The sequence below is a fragment of the Acinonyx jubatus genome, chromosome A1 (assembly GCF_027475565.1).
Source record: "Acinonyx jubatus isolate Ajub_Pintada_27869175 chromosome A1, VMU_Ajub_asm_v1.0, whole genome shotgun sequence".
Lineage (NCBI taxonomy): Eukaryota > Metazoa > Chordata > Mammalia > Carnivora > Felidae > Acinonyx > Acinonyx jubatus.
The window spans coordinates 201,803,960-201,823,883 of NC_069380.1; the positions used below are offsets into that span (position 1 = coordinate 201,803,960).

The 19,924-nt window shown below is 39.6% G+C and overlaps 1 protein-coding gene across 12 annotated transcripts in view; it reads right to left on the reverse strand.

The window, feature by feature from the left end:
- Positions 1-5,051: 5,051 nt before the first annotated feature.
- ZNF131 (zinc finger protein 131) overlaps positions 5,052-19,924 on the reverse strand; it is a 30,445-nt gene continuing 15,572 nt past the window's right edge. For 9 of the 12 annotated variants that reach the window (XM_027076146.2, XM_027076165.2, XM_027076130.2 and 6 more), the window contains 3 exons: positions 14,716-15,401; positions 7,670-7,800; positions 5,052-6,964 (listed from right to left, as the gene is read on the reverse strand). In XM_027076146.2, coding sequence (XP_026931947.1) covers positions 6,278-6,964; positions 7,670-7,800; positions 14,716-15,401 — 1,504 coding nt within the window. In that variant the 3' untranslated portion in view covers positions 5,052-6,277. Of the gene's footprint in view, positions 6,965-7,669; positions 7,801-14,715; positions 15,402-19,924 lie in introns of those variants that run through there. The other 3 variants (XM_053200944.1, XM_027076183.2, XM_053200953.1) reach the window with 3 other exon arrangements.

Consider the following 19,924-nt stretch of genomic DNA (forward strand, 5'->3'; position numbering starts at 1 on the left):
ATATTGAACTTTCTTCCATAGGTAAAATACAACAAGTAGAGAAGAAAAAGAAAGAAAAAAAAACCAAACTGCGATCTTGAGAAATTTTCATTAAAATGTAATTTTCACCATGAAATTTGAGTCACTGAGATTCTCACGGTTGTAGCAATTTTACTCCACACTTTTCTTGACTGTGTAACCACATACAGCAATTAGTGTAATATGTTCTTATAATTGGCACTTGGGTATTACTTACAATTGGGCAAGGAAGAATAGTTTAAGAGCCCCGGGCCCATTGATGTTTGAGCAAAATTATTTTTTATGAAAATTTATAAAAATCAAATTTGAACCATTACCTTTGAGTCTTTAGTTTTAAATAAGCCCCATTTTAATTGGGCCAGGGTTCTGAACCCATAGTATTCCCTCCATAGTGTTTCCTAGCTGTGTCTAATAGATAACTATTATTTTACAGGACAGTTTCTGTCCTCATATAGGCAGTTTACCAGACCGCAAAACCACAGCTAATGATCAGCTATTCTCTTAAGTGAATTCATATATTGGCATTTACTTCTCAACAGATATTAGCTAAGATTTTGTGTCTAAAGTGTATTTGAGTTACCCAGAAGAAGCAAAGTATTCCTAGTCCATTATTCTGAATTTCTGGCTTTTAATTTCTTATTATTCTCTAACATTTCTTGTCTTTGTGGCATTTTCACTTTAGAAACAGAAAAGCAATGATTTATTGAAAATAAGCACAATGTTCTTGCTTGAAATTATAAAACCTAAGACAACTGCCTTAGTCCAGTCCATTACATAAATGATAAACATGAACAATAGTTAACAGGATATTTTTAGAGTAGCACCTGACTACACCATAAAAAAAAAGACTGTCAAAAAGGTCCATTTCACTGGCTGCTCATCTGTGCTTTCTTGAAGTATCCTATGTCTGCTGTTCAACTGATAGTGGTTCCAGGACTGAGGGTATTAGTAGTACCCAGGAACTTGTTAGACATGCAATTTCTTGGGCCCTAACCCAGACCAACTGAATCTGCAGCTCCGGGTGTGGGATCTATCAATGTGTGTTTTAGCAAGATTCTGATGCACACTAAATTGGAGAACAATTACCTAGACAGTATGGTCTCAGGGCAAGGAGTCAGCAAGGAGACATCAAAAGACAATTCGCAGGGCGCCTGGGTGGCTCAGTCGGTTGGGCATTCCACTTCGCCTCAGGTCATGATCTTGCGGTTTGTGAGTTTGAGCCCCACGTCGGGCTCTGTGCTGACAGCTCAGAGCCTGGAGCCTGCTTCGGATTCTGTGTCTCCCTCTCTCTCTGCCCCTCCCCCACTTGTGCTCTGTCTCTATCAAAAATAAATAAACTGTAAAAAAAAAAATTAAAAAAAAAAAGACACTTTGCTGCACGTATCTTGCCAGCTTTTCTGATCTCCTGCTCCCTCCGCCCCAAAACCTATCAAGGGCTGATGTGGATTCCAAAAAGAAAATGGATATTTAGCTTTTGCTCTGTGCAATCCCATGTTGTCAACCACAAAGAGATCTCATACAAAGGTAACTGTATTTTAGTGATCAAGACTGTGCCTATGGAGTCAATTTCCTTGGTTTCAAATACTGGCTCCATTCTTTACCAGCTGTTTCTCATTTCCTCCTTCTCTTAATTTCCTCCATTTATATTTACCTCATGAAGTCATTGAGATGATTAAGTGTTTGGCATATACTAAGTGATTCATAAATGATGCTTTTAGGTTACAAGATTTTTCTATCCTGGCCTATACTTTGGTGCAATGCCCAACAAGGTGGGTGAATAATTATGTGTGATACTAGGTTTTAGGAAAGATGAGAAGAAGAAAACACTGCATTCACAGCCTGCCTTCCTATTTACCGCGTCAACAGGATTAACGAAGCAATGTTTATACAACACGGAGTAGTTTTAAGATATCCCCATAAGGTCAGAATACATTTATAATGACAGCCTCTACATTTACCATTTTAAAGCAATACATTTCTGGGCCTCCAGTTAACTACAGAGGATCCTATTGATTGTTGTTGGCGGTGAGGGTTTAATAGTTTTAATTCCTGCTGCTTCTCATTTAGATCTCTTACGACAAATTCTGTAAGAGCCATAGCACAGCTCAGAACATTACATCTGATAAACATTGAGCTTAGGTTCTCCCCTTTCCTGATGCAGCCAACAGTGTTAACCTAATGAAAGCAAAGCTATTTTCTCCAACAGAATCAGGCTAAACTTTTAGGGTCAGGCATTTCCTTTTAATTTTGCATGACGTAGTTATAAAACATTATTTCCATGTGAACACCTTAATGGTCATCTGATCATGTGTTTAAAACAACCCATGCTAGGAGTGCCTGGGTGGCTCAGTTGGCTAGGCAACCGACTTCGGCTCAGGTCATGATCTCAGTTTGTGGGTTCGAGCCCCATGTTGGGCTCTGTGCTGACAGCTCAGGGCCTGGAGCCTGCTTCAGATTCTGTGTCTCCCCCTCTCTCGACCCCTCCCCTGCTCATGCTCTGTGTCTCTCTCTCGATAATAAATAAACGTTAAAAAAATTTTTAATAAAAAATAAAACAACCCATGCTAAATTGAAGATGTTCATTAAAGACGCACTTGATATTCTGGTGTAGACTTTTATCTATATTTAGGCCTCAGTACTGTTGGCTTATTCCAATTATCAAGTGGGTAGTCTATACCTTCAAAAACCCTTTCAATCTTGAAATCTTTAATTCCAAGTTGAATGTAGCAGAAACAGAAGCATTTACATTTCCACGAAAATATTCCTACTTTCAATAGTGTATGAGGATGGTAGCATTTTTAAACTAGTAAGACTATAAGAACCTTCTCTTTTTGTACATATTCAAAAAACTTCTGGGTTTTACATGTATTATTAGAGTTCTGTTTAGTGTTCCTTTGAATCTCAGATTGTAGGTGTGGTATAATAAAAAATATGTATCCAGTCTTTGACCCTGGTTCTTGGCACAGAGCTCTTAAAACCCTTGGGATTTCCTGATGTCTTTAATCATAAACTCCCTTTTGCTCATCCCTGAGTTTATGCTAACGAGGTGATCTTGGCAGTGGTCGCCAGAGAAACTAACCACATGATTAGAGGGCTAGAACTACCAGCCACACCCCAAGATATCCAGGATGGAAGGGCTGGACAGGGAATTCAGTAATCAAGGGCTAATGATTTAATCAATCACATCTAGGTAATGAAACCTTAGTAAAGAAAAAGAAAAAGATTAAGGAGTTACGAGAGCTCCCAGGTTGGTGAACACATCCATGTGCAGGGAGGGTGGAGCACCAGGAGGGCCTGGAAGCTCTACCCACTCCACTCCCCCAACCCCCTTTGCCCTTTGCAACCATTTGGCTGTTCCTGGATTCCCCCCCGCCCTCCTTTTTTCTTTTTTAAGAGATTTTAAGTAATCTCTACACCCAACGTGGGGCTCAAACTTACAACTCAGAGATCAAGAGTCGCACACATACTCTTAATCAGCTGAGCCAGCCAGGAGCCCCTGGGTTGTATCCTTTATGATAAAACTATACTCAGAAGTGTGGTGCCTTCCTCAGTACTGAGTTGTTCTAGTGTATTGAATCTGACAAGGGGGCGGGGACCCCTGATTTGTAGTCGGCAGGGCAGAAGTGCAGGTATCCTTGGTACCCCATTTTTGGCTACCGTCTGAAGCAAGGGCAGTCTTGTGCTGCCACTACTGATCACTTAACTTGTGGAGTCTACGCTAACTCTGGCTGTTGTCAAAAGTGACTTGTTGGACACCCAGTTGGTGTTAGAGAATCCAAGCACTGCTGTGTGTTAGATCGGTGGAATAGGGGAGACAGAAGAGGCTCTCCTATCTATCATTCTGCTGTGCTCGTGGGATTCCTTTGCTGATCAGTGTCTGGCACTCTAAGGACCAGCTGCCACTGTAGACCTAAAAACCCCACTAGGAGTAAAATGAGAGGAACAAAATATTCAGTTCAGTTCTTAAATACACATCATGGGTTTTCATAGTTGTTTTATTATATGTAAAATGCTTTGCAAACTGCAAAGCCTAATCAACATATGGTTTACCACCAGTGGGTAGTTTTCCTCTCCTTCTGCAATCAAATTTACCGGCATTCAGGATACACTGATAAAGCCTATATACCTTTTGGGAAAAGTAAAAGGAACTGTATCTGACCCTCAAACCTGTTTTGAAAGGCCTTGCCAAATCTGAACGCTCAAATGTTAAATTTTTAGTATTTTGTTGTGCTTTTCAATACTTTGTTGTGCCTTTGTCCATGATCTCGACGTTGTGGTCAGAGCCTTTTTAAGATTATGTTTAAAAATAAATCTCGCTTCATATCTTGGCTTAAAGGGGACATCATGAGCTATTTTCAGCATTCAAAATTCACTAGATACTAACTAGTAACTTACATACCTGAAACCACGATCTGTCAGGAATTTTTTTTTTTTCTTTTTAAGTTATAACTAACTCAGGTACCTGGATATCTTAAGGCAAACTGAAAATTCCATGTAATATAATTTAGTTCTATCATTTTCTGACTTTGAAGAAAGAAAACACCTATGTAAGCTTTGTGTAAGTGTCCAATTGCCAAACAGAACAGACTTGGAAATATTCATATACTTTTTTAACCTTAAAATAAAAACTCAATCTCCTCTTCCTGTATTCTCTAAATCTGTGACCTCTCCACTTGTGGGAAGCCATTCCCTTTGAGACAGGTCATAAATGTGATACCACTGAGCCACTAGGATTACCAAAGGAGAAGCTGAACTGCTCTTTTAAACTAAATACACTAGGTAAGAGGAGAAAGTGTATTAAAAATAGGCTCTTCCTAAAAAATTCCATTGGCTGTTGTGCCCCACCGTGGAAGAACCACAAATGCCAACCTCTTCCTCCTCCCGTTCTTCTGAACTGATTTTTGGGGATTAGAGGTGCATACTGAGAACGGCATATCTTAATTCACGTATCAGTCATGTTAATACAAATGAGTGAAGATCTTGGACCACGAAACCACTTCTATACTAGTAAAGAGAAAAACGAGTCATGAACACATAATTTTAAACTTTACTTTAAAAATGTAAATATCTCCCAATATTTAACAGGTAAAGAAAATAGCATATTGGTTTATTTTATGTGGTTGTTATATTTTATTTTCCAAGTAATACTGATTAAAAATATTTACACACCTACTTTTAAGTCCACAGTTTAGCACTCTTATTTGTATGGCTTTAAAAGTTATAGCACAAGATCTTTACATTAAGGATCGGGGAAAAAGATTCATTCAAAACAAAGCCTGATATATTATATACATGTTTTTCTCTGTACTTTACTTTAAATACATTAATTTTTAAATGATGCTCCTTTTTTTCATCTGGTGGTAAAATATTAGTGCAACTTTTCATTAAAAAAAAAAAAAAAGTTTACCACAGATATAAATGAATTTTCCCAATCGGAAATGGCCCTTCAGTTGCCATTAAATGCTATTTCTCACCCTACCTTAAGTTACCAAGAAAAAGAATTGCTAGTTGCCATTATAAGCAAAAACAAAGTACTACAGCAACACCTACATCGCTCCTTACAACACAAACTTTGAAAGAACCAGAGATGTTTTATAGAAGTTTAGTTGGCTTTGAAAAGGCACATGGGTGTGTGTGGGTTTTTTTTGTTTTTTGTTTTTTGTTTTACATTCTACAAATTTTGCCACCACCACTGTTTCCGTTGCAGAGATGACATTTGTGACTATCAGTATAGACAAGAAGTTTGTTCAAACTAAAGAAAGCCAGAAGCCAAAATTTAACTGCACAGTAACAATGTACTTTTCTTCATGCAGCCTTGTGTTTCCTATATATTCAATTTTCTAACATGCATTAGAATACACGAATTTGTATTCTAATGATTTTACTTTTGATTTTACAACATGGAAAAAATCTGAGAAAGGACGTGACCTGGGAAAGAGAAGGGAGAACCCTTATCACAATGAAAATAGATACATTCGTACCCAACTATATAATAAGAATATAATCCATTTAAGTTTCCAGAAATAATACTTCTCAAAGCTTCCCATTACTTACGGGAAAGATCCCTCCTGTGTGGCATTAAGTGTGTGTGTTGGGAGGGGGGGTGGGCATTGGAATCAGTTTGTTTCAACAGAAACAGTTCACAACAGGAAAGACTTTAACTTTGGTCCACTTGTCTGTTAGCTTAAGGACAGTCACACTGCCCATGATCAGTTCAAAAACCCAACACATTAATTTAAAAATATATTCATTTGTTATTTCACTCTAAAACAGGCATAGGTGTTCTGTTTTCACTCCCTGCCCTTTCAGCTTGGGAATCCACTGTTGTTTTGGTCTCTAAACCCTCACCATCTTCATGATCTTCTCTGGCAGCTTCAGCAGCATCTGCTTGGGTGGTCTCACTCTCCTCCTGGTTCATGATTTCAGGGGTCACTTGTTCCAAGTCAGCTTCCAGAAGTTCAGTTTGTACTTCCACTGGCATCTGATTTACCCGTTCAACGTGCAGCTCCTCCACATGTACTTCAGTACCTTCTTCAGTCTGAATCCGACCCACTTCTAGGTAACTCACCTGAACCTGCTCTGGAAGCTCGCTCATATGTGAATCATGCACTTGGCTGTCCTGGAGCAGATCTGGATGGACCTGTTCCACAGTCACTTGTGCTGAATCCACTTGAACCTGAAGCAATGGTAACACATGCACTTTCCCAACTTGTTCTATAATAGTCATTGATGTCACAGGTTCAGTTTGCACACGTGTTTCTACTGAAAGAACTTCTTCGGTTACTAGACGCTCTGAAATATTGTGAGTATCACTGAGATGCCTCCTTAATTCATTTCCTTGCATAAACCACAAGTCACATAAAGTACAATGGTTGGGTTTATCACCAGTGTGTATTACCAAATGATCTTTGAACTGGTCCCAGCTGTTAAACACACTGTTACAGACCTGAAATAACCAAACATATGGTTTTAACACTACTAATATTCAAGCCGAAGAAAGCATGAATGCATTTATTCTCTGTTAAGGAAAAATTTGAAGATTTTTCTGAAAAATGTTATGAATATGACATTTATAATGTGATCTAAGAGTTCATAATTATGTTGTTTATTTGGTCTTTTAGCTGATGTAGCTAACAACTTAGATGCAATGTAGGAAACATAATACTGCCTTCATTGCTTAAATGTCATATAAATTCAAGGGATATAAAGTACCAATATTATAATTTCCTACATAATATCATTAGCATTTAGAACCATTACATTATTTGGGATACATATACACTAATCATGGAAAAAGAGCTGATCACAGCCAGTGAGCCTTCCACTGCTCCACTCCCTAATTCTATTGTTTGCTCAATGGTGAAGAATAGTTTCAGGTTACCTGTTATTTAGGACATAATTTTATTGACATTGATGGGGAAAAAAAAAAAGGCAACAACCCAAAAAACCCTATTCTAATCTCCCTTCTAAAATCAAAACGATGAAATAAATAAATAAATAAATAAATAAAATCAAATGATGGATGATGTTCTTTACTCATTCTTCCCAAACTGCCAGCTCTACACTTTTACTCTAGACTCTGCTACCCTTCACTTTTAATGATTTCAAACACCCAACTCCTTTGCTAAGGACAGAATACACCCACACGTACCTGACATTCATAAAGCTTCTTTCTTCCCTTTTTTGCCCCCACTCCAGTTTGGCACGCAGTCAGATGACATTTGAGGGTGCTATTTCTAGCAAATCTTTCATGACAATTTGGACATTCAAAAGGTTTTTCACCTATTTGAATAGAAAAAAAATTCTATTGGCAAAACAAGAAAAACAGAAAAAGCAAATAATTTTTTTTCTTTTTGGTTAATTCTAATAGCACTTTCTTGAGAGGAAGGTCTGAATTTGTAATTCAGATGTTTTCTATCACATCCAAAAGACTCTTCTAGAGGTGGAAATAATAAGTTTCCAGTGATTATTATAATTGAATCTGTACTCTGAGGAAGAAATAAAAATTGGATCTGAGTTCTATGTTTTAGCATGTCTTGAAAGTGCACATTTTCCCTTAGGTAAAAATCAAGCTCAGTCTCTATTTTGGGGAAATGCATCACTATCCATTCCACAAGTATTTTTTGAGCACTTACTATGTGCCAGACCATGTGCTAGGTGATGAAGATAAATTGCCCTTCTTTAAAAACTTCGTATCACAGGCCACAGTATCTTATGAACGTGAAATATATACAAATAAACACCTGCCATATACTGTAGAAAACCTGTTTCAGAATAAAGGGCAATGGAAAATGTAAGGCAGCAGCACAAAAGGAGAGGGATTAATTCTGCCTGGAATGGAATAAGTGAAGGAAAGAAGGAAATGTATTCTAGGCAGAGACACAGAGGTACAGAACAACATGGGTGAGGAGTAAGAGGGAGAAGGTATCAATAATGATTCTCAGACCTCTAGCTTAGAATGCCAATCAGAATCAAGAACACAGAAATCCAAGTAGGTTTGGAATGCAGTGTATTGAGAAAGATTATAAATTTAGTTTTGTATCTGTTGATTTGAAGGTACTCAAGGTGGAAAAGTCTGGTAAATAGTTGAACAGACTCCTCTGAAGTCAAATAGAGGGTGGACTGATCTACAGATCAGGAGTTACTTTAGGTAGTAATAAAAACCTTTGATGTGGTGAAAACTCTAAGTATGTTATGTGATAACAGAATCAAGGACAGAACTCAATGAAACACCAAGTTAAAACACCAGGTAAAGGAAGCAGCAAAGAGAACAGAAACAGAACAGCCAGAAGCAGAAGGAAAGAACACTGCGGAAATTAAGAAATTTCAGGAAGATGAGGGCAGTAAACGGTGCTAAACTGAACAGAGATGTCAGGTAGAATAACAACAGGGGATTGTACTAACTCTAGTAGGAATAGTGTAAGTAATATGGTGGGGTTAGAAGCCAGACTACAGTGGGATGAGAAGCAAGCCCATGAAAACAGTAAAGGGGATGGAGGGTTTTGAAAGATGACAGATATGTCATCTGCTGGGGTGACGTGTGGGCAGAGTCTTGAGTATCGGACTGAAGGCCCAAAATAGCAATCTGGCAAAGAAAGCTTTAAATCAGACACCAAAAAGGCCTAATTTAAGGTCTGATATGAATTTTTTACAACAGTGCTCAGCAGGGAGTAGGGGTAATTGACTGCAATAATTCCAGGATTTTTTAGAGGCCTTTTTAGAGCAAGTGGGTTAAAAGCCAAGGGAATGTGCTTAGAGTACAAGAAAAAGTGATTCAAGTTGTATACAAGGAGGACAAGGTAAGATAGAGAAGTCAGAAATAGGGCAATAAGCTAGATGGAAAGAAATATGAAAGGACTGGCAGGCTAACAGGTAGACTCCAGCAGTGTGGAGTAAGGCAAGAAGAGAGGATTCAAGGGACAGCATGACGCTTGCAGAGAAACAGGCTCCAGTGATGAGATCCTAGTTGTGACCTTCATACTAGTCAAGTTACTTTGAGCTATAGTTTTTCCCTGACAAAAAAACCCTCTGTTTTTTGTATAATGTTCATGAGATGGGAAAATTAGAAAGACCTAATCACCTAGAATTAGTGCTGGTACAGAAATTCCTTATCATATCTCCCAATGTTGCAAGATACTGCTAAACACAATGGTTACGTTTTGTGGTTTCAGTAGTACATAATTTTTCACTATAAATAAAACCTACAAATATAAATTGGTATAGCTCCTTTAAATAGCAATTTCATAACAATGCCAAGATTTAAAATGTACATATTCTTTGATTTGGCAATTCTGCTCTTGAACATGTACACAAAGATATATGCAAAAGTATGCTTACTGAGGCATAGCCTGTAACAGTAAAAGACTAGTAACAACCTAAATGTGTATCAATATAAATAAATTATGGTATACCCATACACTGAAACACCATGCAGCCACAGTGAAAAAAAAAAAAAAAAGTAGATTCCTGAATTTTCATGTATTAAAAGACTTCAGGGGCACCTGGGTGGTTCAGTTGGTTAGATCAGGTCATAATCTCACGGTTTGTGGGTTCAAGGCCCATGTCAGACTCTGTACTGGGTGTGGAGCCTGTTTGGGATTCTCTCTCCTCTCTCTGCCCCTCTCCCACTCTGTCCCTCTCTCTCTCTCGAAAATGTTAAAAAAAAAAAAAATTAAATAGTGTAAAATGGCATCACACTGTACTACATGCCTCTATTTTTTTCCCAAAAAAACCTCTGTGTGCATGCCTGTGTATGGTTACTCAAAACGTAAAGAATAGATATGGAAGGATAAGTAAGAAAATGATGGCAGTAACTGCTTTTGGAGAGATCTACTGAAGTAGAAGAGAGATTCATTTTTCATTGTCATTTCAGCTTTTATGTCATTTGAGCTTTTGCATTTTAAAAACTTAGTAAGTCCGATGAAGTCTAGAAATAGCAACAGATTAATTATACTTTAGATGTGTGGACAGTAGCCTGCAAAGTGCTTTTCCCTGTAAAGTAAGTTATTGCCCTTATTTACACAAATAAGGAAAGAGGCCCAGAGATAAAGCGACCATTTAAGTTCATCATACTGTCAAATGTTGGAATTGGAGCTGCAATCCAATCTGATTTTCAGACCCACCCAGGGCCCCTGAGTGGCTCAGTCAGTTAAGCATCTGACTTCGGGTCAGGTCAGGATTTCCAGACCCACATTGTTTCTATAATTCCACATTACCTCTCTGGCAAATGAGGTACTATCATTTAAAGACATGATTAAAGGTCACCTTTAGGTTCTCTTTCATATGAGGTGTCCCTCTGGTAAATCTGTCAAAAGTTCTGGTATCTCCTCCTACCGCTAAAGTGCTTACCCTTCTATATTTTTCTAAATTAATAATAAACCTCCAACTATGTAGCCACCCAAACCAAAGAGCTAGGATTTACCCCCATATCTCAATGGTCACCAAATCCTGTTGACTCTGCCTCCTTAATGTTCTTCACATTTCCAACCCTCTTCCACTATCACTGCCTTTACTCAGCCCCTCCTTCTTGCTTAGATTGCTCCAACAGCTTCTTAATTAGACCTTGTAGGTTTCATCTCGCTCCACTCTATCCTGCCAGTCATCACTCTAAAACAGAAATGTGATCCTGGCTTAAACTTCTTTAAAATGACACAGTTTTCCAAAATAAAATCTGAATTCATTTACAGCACTTATGAAAAATAACTATATGATCTTGGCTTTATCTCCCATCACTTTCTCATCTCTTGCCCTTGAACCACTGGTAGATTGTCCATGATGCCTAAGTGCATGCCATGTGGGCAGCCGTTCCTAACAGCTACACATGCTGGCATTCCTCAACTTGGACCCAATCCCCCAGCCTCAACCTACCAGCAGCATTCCAAACAAGTTGCTTACGCTCTTTCCTCTATGCCTGTGCATGCTTCATTCCTGTGCATGCTTCATTTCTTTTGCCTGGAATGCCCATCTCCTGGCAAACTCCTTTTCCTTTGGGTGTCATTATAGGGTGAATACTCCAGGAAACCATCCTGGTCTCTTCCATCATAAACAAACAGTACAGGCAGGCATTCCCATAAGACTGTGTGCTTACCTCTATTAGCACTTAGCCCGTCACATGTGACTGTGCCTGCTTGTCTCTCCCAACATAACTGTGAGCTCCTTGAAGGCAGAGACTCTAAAAATTCCTTATCTCCACGACCTAGCAGGTTGGCATTACCATTACTATTTTCCAAATGGAAACAAAATAATTCAGAGGACAAGTAACAGCCAAAATTTTGCAATTCAAGTCATAGATTATAGCGCATGCTTTAAGAACACTGAAGAAATCAAACCACTAAACTAATAAAAGTATGCAAAATGTGAAACTGAGGGGGATTTATATATATTTTGAGGGTAGGAAAACAGGAATGGGATTGTTCCTTATCTTTATACTTAGTTTATTATAAGCAAAAAACGACCCATCCTTCATTAACATAAGCACAATTTAAAGCTGTTTACTTATGCTCCTCTTGAATTCACCAAGTCACTGATCACATCTGCAACTATCTTGTTACTAATTACTAATACAGTTAATTGAGGTTAAATGCCAACAAAAGTTCAGTTTGCTTTGTGTTAAACTGTTCTTCAAATTGACATCTAGTTCTATAATTTGTAACAACGTAATTATCTCACATAATTTTAAAGATAAAGACATACAACATAATATACTTTAGCTCTATATTCTGTGTTTAATCCAAAATACAACGTATAGGACTTGAAAGGCACATTTTAACTTCCAAAATAGTCTGTGTTGCCTATTTTCAACAGGCAAGTTATCAGGTTATGTTTTAGGTAAAAGAGACAATTGCTTCTACTTTTACAATGCTAGAAAATAATATGAAAGTGACTGTTTATCTGTTGGGACACAGGAAACCCTTATTAAAACACACTAGTTACCAATTAACATTTATTTACTAGTTTAATGGTATAGCGATCGTTTTTGCAAAACTACATTAAAACAGATGAATATTTGTTTTAAGGACTAAAAACTATTACTATAGGCAGTTTTTAAATATACAATATACCTCTATGTTTGAAAATCAGAAAGCATTTTCCCAAAAGGTTTCATAAACACCTATTAGTTACCCAAACCAGTACCCTAAAGCTTTTTACATCTATACTAGATGAAATTAAAGTATGAGATTCTCTTGTTATTCATGTAACCACTAAGTATTGATCCTAGGCATTTATTCAGTCCCCGAGTATGGATACTAAACATTTAAGTGAGGGATGCCACATTTACCTGAATCTACCCACTTCCTCAATTTCAAGTAGTATACAGCAAGCAACTCAGGACAGCAAGGAAATCTATGAAAAAATTGCTTCAAAATTCTCCAAACTCCAGCAAAGAGAAAGATTTTGAATAGTATGGAACCCCTGTGTTGTCTTCACTGTATTAAACAATCTAGACAGCATTAGCCACCACAGAGAACTTGGGAACACGTGTCCAGAGTCTGACACTTGGCACATCTTATCCACTGCTCTCCCCACACCCGAGATTCAAAGCATTGGCAGAAGCTCCTGTGTGTGGCACAGGAGACTTAGCAAAGAGGCTTGAGAGGCAGAAGGACGGGGTGTCTGACAGGACAAAAACAGGCACAGGAGATGGATGCAGAGCTATAAGGACCAGAGGCCGAGTGGGACACTCCCTGGAATCACTCCTGCATGCCTGAGATGGCTCCCACGAGGAAGGCAGTAAAAGACTTTACCTTTCTCATCCCCTTTGCTGTCCATCAGTGCCAACACTGTGTGCCCTCAGAGAGGGGTGGGAAGATGAACATATGCTGACTACTTCACCACCAGGTCATAACAGGTGACCAAGTGTACACAAATGGATAAACATGCCAGGGATTTTTGTAAACATATTGATCTATGTAACATATAAATGAGATAGGAAATGTAAAAAAAGGAACAGTGAAGTTTCCCTATAATTAGGATTTCATAATTTATCATCCTTGGTAAGTAATCACAAGCTGTGTTATATGTATTTCTTTTAAAAATATAAAAACTGGTCCTGTAAAACAAATAATCCAGTGAAGAAATGGGCAGAAGACATGAAGAGACACTTTCCAAAGAAGACATCCAGATGGCCAACAGGCACATGAAAAGATGCTCAATGTCACTCCTCATCAGGGAAATACAAATCCAAACCACACTGAGATACCACCTCATGCCGGTTAGAGTGGCTAAAATGAACAAATCAGGAGATTATAGATGCTGGAGAGGATGTGGAGAAACGGGAACCCTCTTGCACTGCTGGTGGGAATGCAAACTGGTGCAGCTGCTCTGGAAAACAGTGTGGAGGTTCCTCAAAAAATTAAAAATAGAACTACCCTATGACCCAGCAATAGCACTGCTAGGAATTTACCCAAGGGATACAGGAGTGCTGAAGCATAGGGGCACCTGTACCCCAGTGTTTATAGCAGCACTTTCAACAATAGCCAAATTATGGAAAGAGCCTAAATGCCCATCAACTGACGAATGGATAAGGAAGATGTGGTTTATATATACAATGGACTACTACTTGGCAGTGCGAAAGAATGAAATCTGGCCATTTGCAGCAACGTGGATGGAACTGGAGGGTATTATGCTAAGTGCAGTCAGTCTGCTGAGTGCAGATATTGTATGTTTTCACTCATATGTGGATCCTGAGAAACTGAACAGAAGACCATGGGGGAAAGGAAGAGGGGAAAAATAGTTACAAACAGAGAGGGAGGGAGGCAAACCATAAGAGACTCTTAAATACAGAGAACAGGGTTGATGGGGGGTGGGGAAGAGGGGAAAGTGGGTGATGGGCATCGAGGTGGGCACCTTTTGGGATGAGCACTGGGTGTTGTATGTAAGCCAACTTGACAATAAATTGTATTTAAAAAATAAAAAAATAAAAATGGACCAGAAAAAAAAAAATATATATATATATATAAAAATTGGCAAGGTGCAAAAGTGACAACTACTTTCAAAGTTGATACTGATTTTGCTTTTAAAGTATCAATATTTCAACAAACTAATACCAAAAGAACAATGTGAACTCAACCTGCATATTAGAAAAAACAGGAGATGGTTTCTGTGGTAATGAAAAAAAAAAAAAAAAAGGATTTAGACATTGAGACCTGAAGTGAATGTGGAAAAATATACTTTTAACATAAAGTATTTGCTAATTACCTGTATGTTTTCGAAGATGCTCTTTAAAATGTCCAAAGTGGTCAAACTGTTTTTCACAGTATTGACATATGTGAATTTTTTTCCCAGTTCTTTGCTTCTTACTGACTCCACCTTCTTCGAGGTGGTAACAGTTGAGGTGCTGTTTCCATGCGCTCTCCCGAAGATACCTTTTATTGCATATTTCACACTTGAAACTCTCAGTGGAGTGTGATTTCATGTGTTCCTTAAAATGGTAAAACAATTTAAATGAACGGTTACATTTCTCACAATGGAACAAGTCCTTCACATGTGACAGCTGAAGTTCCACAATTTCAATACCTTCTACCTGTTTGCTTGTGGGGTCAGATGCACAACCATCTTCTTCCTTAATCTGCCCTTTCCTATCACCTTGACGGTACTTGCTGGTAATATCTGCCAACAGTGCCAGGGCGGAATCATCAGAAGAACCTGTGCTCTGAATGTACTTTATGGACTGTTTGGCAGAAGCCACTTCCTCCAACGTTTCGATGCCTTCATCTTCCACTTCGATTGTGCCTTCGGCAATCTCCACCTCAATCTCAACAGGTTCTGACTCTGCAGATGGCAATGACTCAGTGATAACATTTGAAGTTTCTGCAATCTTTCTTTTTTTTGCCTCGCTTTTTCCTGTGGTATTTTCCTCTAGTGGAGCTGAGTTTTCTTTGTTCCTGAAATACATAATGTATGGATTTAAAAAAATCTGTAAGGTCAATCAAATTCCTAGCAGGCTTTTGGGAAGAACTGGTAAGCTCAAAGTAAAATTTATATGGAAAGGCAAAACACCAGCTTGGACGACTTATACTACCTGATTTCAAGACTTAATGTAGAATGCAGTGAGTTAAGATGCGACACTGGTGAAAGGACAGACAAGGCGTGAAGATTCGTGGGACAGAATGAAGTTCATCAATAGACCCACACTTATTCAGTTAACTGATTTTTGAAAAAAAGGCTCCAAGGTAATTTAATGGAGGAAAGAATGTTTTAACAGTGGTACTGGAACAACTGGTCTTTAAATGGAGAAAATAAATCTCAACCATCACTTTCAAATCATACCCCCCAAAATTAATTAAAATGGATCACAGACTTTAATGGAAGAACTAAAACAATTAAACTTCTAGAAAAAATGGGAGAAAATCTTTGTAACATTGGGTTACTAAAAGATTTCTTAGAGGCGCCTGGGTGGCTCAGTCGGTTGGGCGTCCGACTTCAGCTCAGGTCATGATCTCGCGGTCCGTGAGTTCGAGCTCCGCATCGGGCTCTGGGCTGACAGCTCAGAGCCTGGAGCCTGTTTCGGATTCTGTGTCTCCCTCTCTCTCTGACCCTCCCCTGCTCATGCTCTGTCTCTCTCTGTCTCAAAAATAAATAAATGTTTAAAAAAAAAAATTTAAAAAAAAGATTTCTTAAATAGCACACAAAAACAGAAACCTTAATAGCAAAAATTAACAAAAGAGATTTCATCAAAATTAAAAACTTCTGCCCTTTGAAATAGTTAACAAAAAGGCAAGCCACAAACCAAACAAATGGCAAACCACAGACCAGAACATGGGCACACGTATGTCTGCCAAAGGTCTTATATAGACAGTATAAAAAGAACTGCCACAATCCAATAAACACAAAGAAGATAACTATTAGGTGACAATTATCCATGAGTCTCATGTTTCTGCACATCTTCTGAACTGACAGCTTTTGTTCTGGACTCTCTTCAAAGATGTCTGAAGTAGAGCCAGCAATCTGGAAAGACAGAGAGTATGGCTCCCTCTAGAGCAGAGGGCAGCTGTGCTTACTGTCCGTATAATAATATCCCCCTTTGGGCAACGTCAGTCAGGTTTGCTTGCAGCCCGTTATCTAAGATTGGGCTTCCTAAGCTGGAGTTTCTTCGGCTGTGATGTAAACCAACCACATGCACAGCTTTCACCTGGGCCACTCTATGTCACCCCTGTGAGGGAGAAGGAAAAACTGGCACAAATACAAAACTCATGCTGCTTGCTGTGCAAAAAAGAAAATCTTTCTAACCTAAAAGTCTCCTACCCTCTATCAGTATCTATGAAAACTGTGCAGGATAAACTGTTGGCTTGCAAATAGGGTAACATCTCAGATCTGTCACAGTTCTTGCCAGGTTTTGGCAACAAGGACAAGATGCTGAAAAAGAGCAGGTTTACCATTAGACAAAGAATCAGGCCTCACAGAGCAATTAATGGGATCTGAGGAAGACCATTGGAGCTGGCAATAAACATGTTGACCAAACTGCACGATCAAGTGGGCAATGCGTCGTCTTCCATTTAGTTGCCGACTGCTTTGAGTTAAACTGTGTCCCTCAAAAAGAGATACTGAAGTCCTGACCCCTCATACCTGTGAATGTAACCTTATTTGGGAATCAGTCTTTGTAGATGTAATCAAGGATGAGGTCATTAGAGTGGGCCTCCTCTAATACAACTCCGTCCTTGTAAGTAGAGGTTCATTTGGGCACACACACGAGAAAGCCATACAAAGAGACAGAAGACAGCAACGTGAATGAAGATGTGGGCAAAGACTGCAGTCATACTGCCACAAGCCAAGAACACCTGGGGCTCACAGAAGCTAGAACAGGCAAGGAAGGATCTTCCCCTGCAGGCTTTTGAAGGAACATGGCCCTGCCAATACCATGGTTTAAAATTTCTAGCCTCCAGAACTGTGAGACAATAAATTTCTGTTATACCCAGTTTGTGGTACTTTGTTAGGGCAGCCTCAGAAAACTAAAACATCTATTAATGAGGAAAAACTAGGAGGGTGGTTGCAGGATGAATACTAGAGAGTAAGTTCAAGGACAGCTGCTAGAATGGTTCCTGGTTGTTGCAAACTCTCCCAGTGTTGGAAAAGGACCTCTCTGCCAACCTAGTGGTCTGTTATAAGTGCAATCCATCAAAACAACTAAGATCCACAGGTGGGAACAGGGGTGGAGACAGAAGGTTCCACCCCTTTACAGACAAGTTATCTAAACCAAGGGTGACAAGAGGGAAATTTGCAACTGCTACTAACAAAAACAAGTTGAGTCATTAGAACTTTGGCTGGTCCACATGAGAGATGAAGGGCAACACGATGCTTGCCAAGGAAGAATGGCAACACCTGGGCAGGGCTCTCTCTCCTGCAGTGTCACATCTACCTTAGATTCATTTGGAGAGGACAGTAAAAGGTCTCGGGTTTTTTCCTGCAGTGTGTCCTGGCTGCCATAAAGGTGCCATGGTGCTCTTGGGGAGATTTCTCGGAGACAAACTCCCGTGATGAAGCACTGTCTAGTAAGTCTTCTTGCCAACTGGATTTTACAATGCTCATGAAGATGAGTCACTGGGGAATAAGAATCCAAAATAATATAAATTCCTGTGGTCAAGCCTCCTGAAAATCCCAACTTTTATGTTAAACCAGGTAAAAACATAAGAGATGTTTTATAACAACAGGGCAGCAAATGTCTAGGATTAAGGTATACTTTTTTTTTTAAGAAACAGAGTGCGAGTTGGGGAGGGAAAGAATCCTAAGCAGGCTCCATGCTCAGCACAGAGCCTGATGTGAGGCTTGGCCCCATGACCTGAGCTAAAATCAAGAGTCCAACACTCAACTGACTGAGCCAGCCAGGCACCCTGAATGTACACACTTTAAAGCTCACTGGCATGGAGTTACTTTCTCCCTCCATATCTCTTTCTCTTCTACCTCCCCTCGCCTGATGCCTTGACTTCACCAGCTTGGAGGAAGATAATGAGGGGTGGAGCCAAGGTCTCCCTGTTTCCAAGGGTATAGTGAAGACCCCCATATACGTATCCAAGTATGCTGAGGGAAACTCAGGAATGGAAGAGACTCAAACTTTAATGGCTCCATTAGATTCAGGTGTCCAACTAACCATCCTATCACAGGGAGAGGAGGCACTTACATTCAAGGTTTAGGGGTTTAGGCAAAGTTCACAGCAGGAAAGGGAGGCTGTCTTAACTCTGTGGGTAGAGCCGATTCTACATACTGGTGTTGCCTTAACATCGGAATGTATAGCAGGAATTGGTATGGTATTTACATTGCTCTATTCTGTAAGTACCAGAGATAGACTGTCCCAAACGGAAAAGAGCCACAGGTAGAGAGGAGCTATTGGAAGAAACTCCCCTGACAGATGCCACCAACAGCTGGTCAAGGTTTAGCACAAGTGTCTCTATCTTGTGATGCCTAAAGTTTACACTATACGGATGTCCTGTTGACTTATAAGCTATAAGTCTGCCTCAAAGGCCCTGATTTCAGTGTTAGCACACCTCCATCAGTAGGTGTTGCTGATAAACCCCCAACAAAATTCAGAGGCCTATTCACCGAGTGACGTTTCTTGGGACTAAGTGAGTAGATTCACAACACCCAATCCCTCCAGCAGTAAAAGAAAAACTGTTCCTTCACCTCCTTCCTCTCCCTACTAAAAATGATGATCAGCATCTTATTGTACTTTTTGGGGTTACTGGAGACAGCATGTACCTCACTCAGGCATCCTACTCCTTTGTATCGGCTCATCTGCAAATCAGCATCTTCTAAGTGAGGCTCTAATCAAAAGGCTGCACTGGAAGTTGTCCATCAAGCTGTGGTACATTCTCTACTTCGGAGGTCCTATAACTCTTTTTTTTTAAACGTTTTATTTATTTTTGAGACAGAGAGAGACAGAGCATGAACGGGGAAGGGGCAGAGAGAGAGGGAGACACAGAATCAGAAACAGGCTCCAGGCTCTGAGCCATCAGCCCAGAGCCTGATGCGGGGCTTGAACTCACGGACCGCGAAATCGTGACCTGAGCCGAAGTCGGACGCTTAACCGACTGAGCCACCCAGGCGCCCCGTCCTATAACTCTTAATGACCCCTCTGAACTACAAGTCTGACACTGATGCTTTTGCAGAGTAGAGCTTCTGACCAAGGGAGGCAGGCTCCACCCACAAGGTAGACCTTGTAGTTTTGTACTGGTCAATTCCCTGACACATCTGCACGGCACACTCCCTTTGAAAAGAAAGGATCAGTGTGCTGTTGGGCTCTTGTTGAAACTGATGCCTGATTCAGTGAGGCTTTGAGGCTCTCTAGCCTGATATTGCCATTTGGGAGCACGTCAACTAGGACTTTAACGAATAGCAAGGTAAAACAAGCCCACTAAGTCTCATTTCTCAAAATAAGGCTCATTTCTCAAAATAAGATACTCAAGAAAGCAATTGA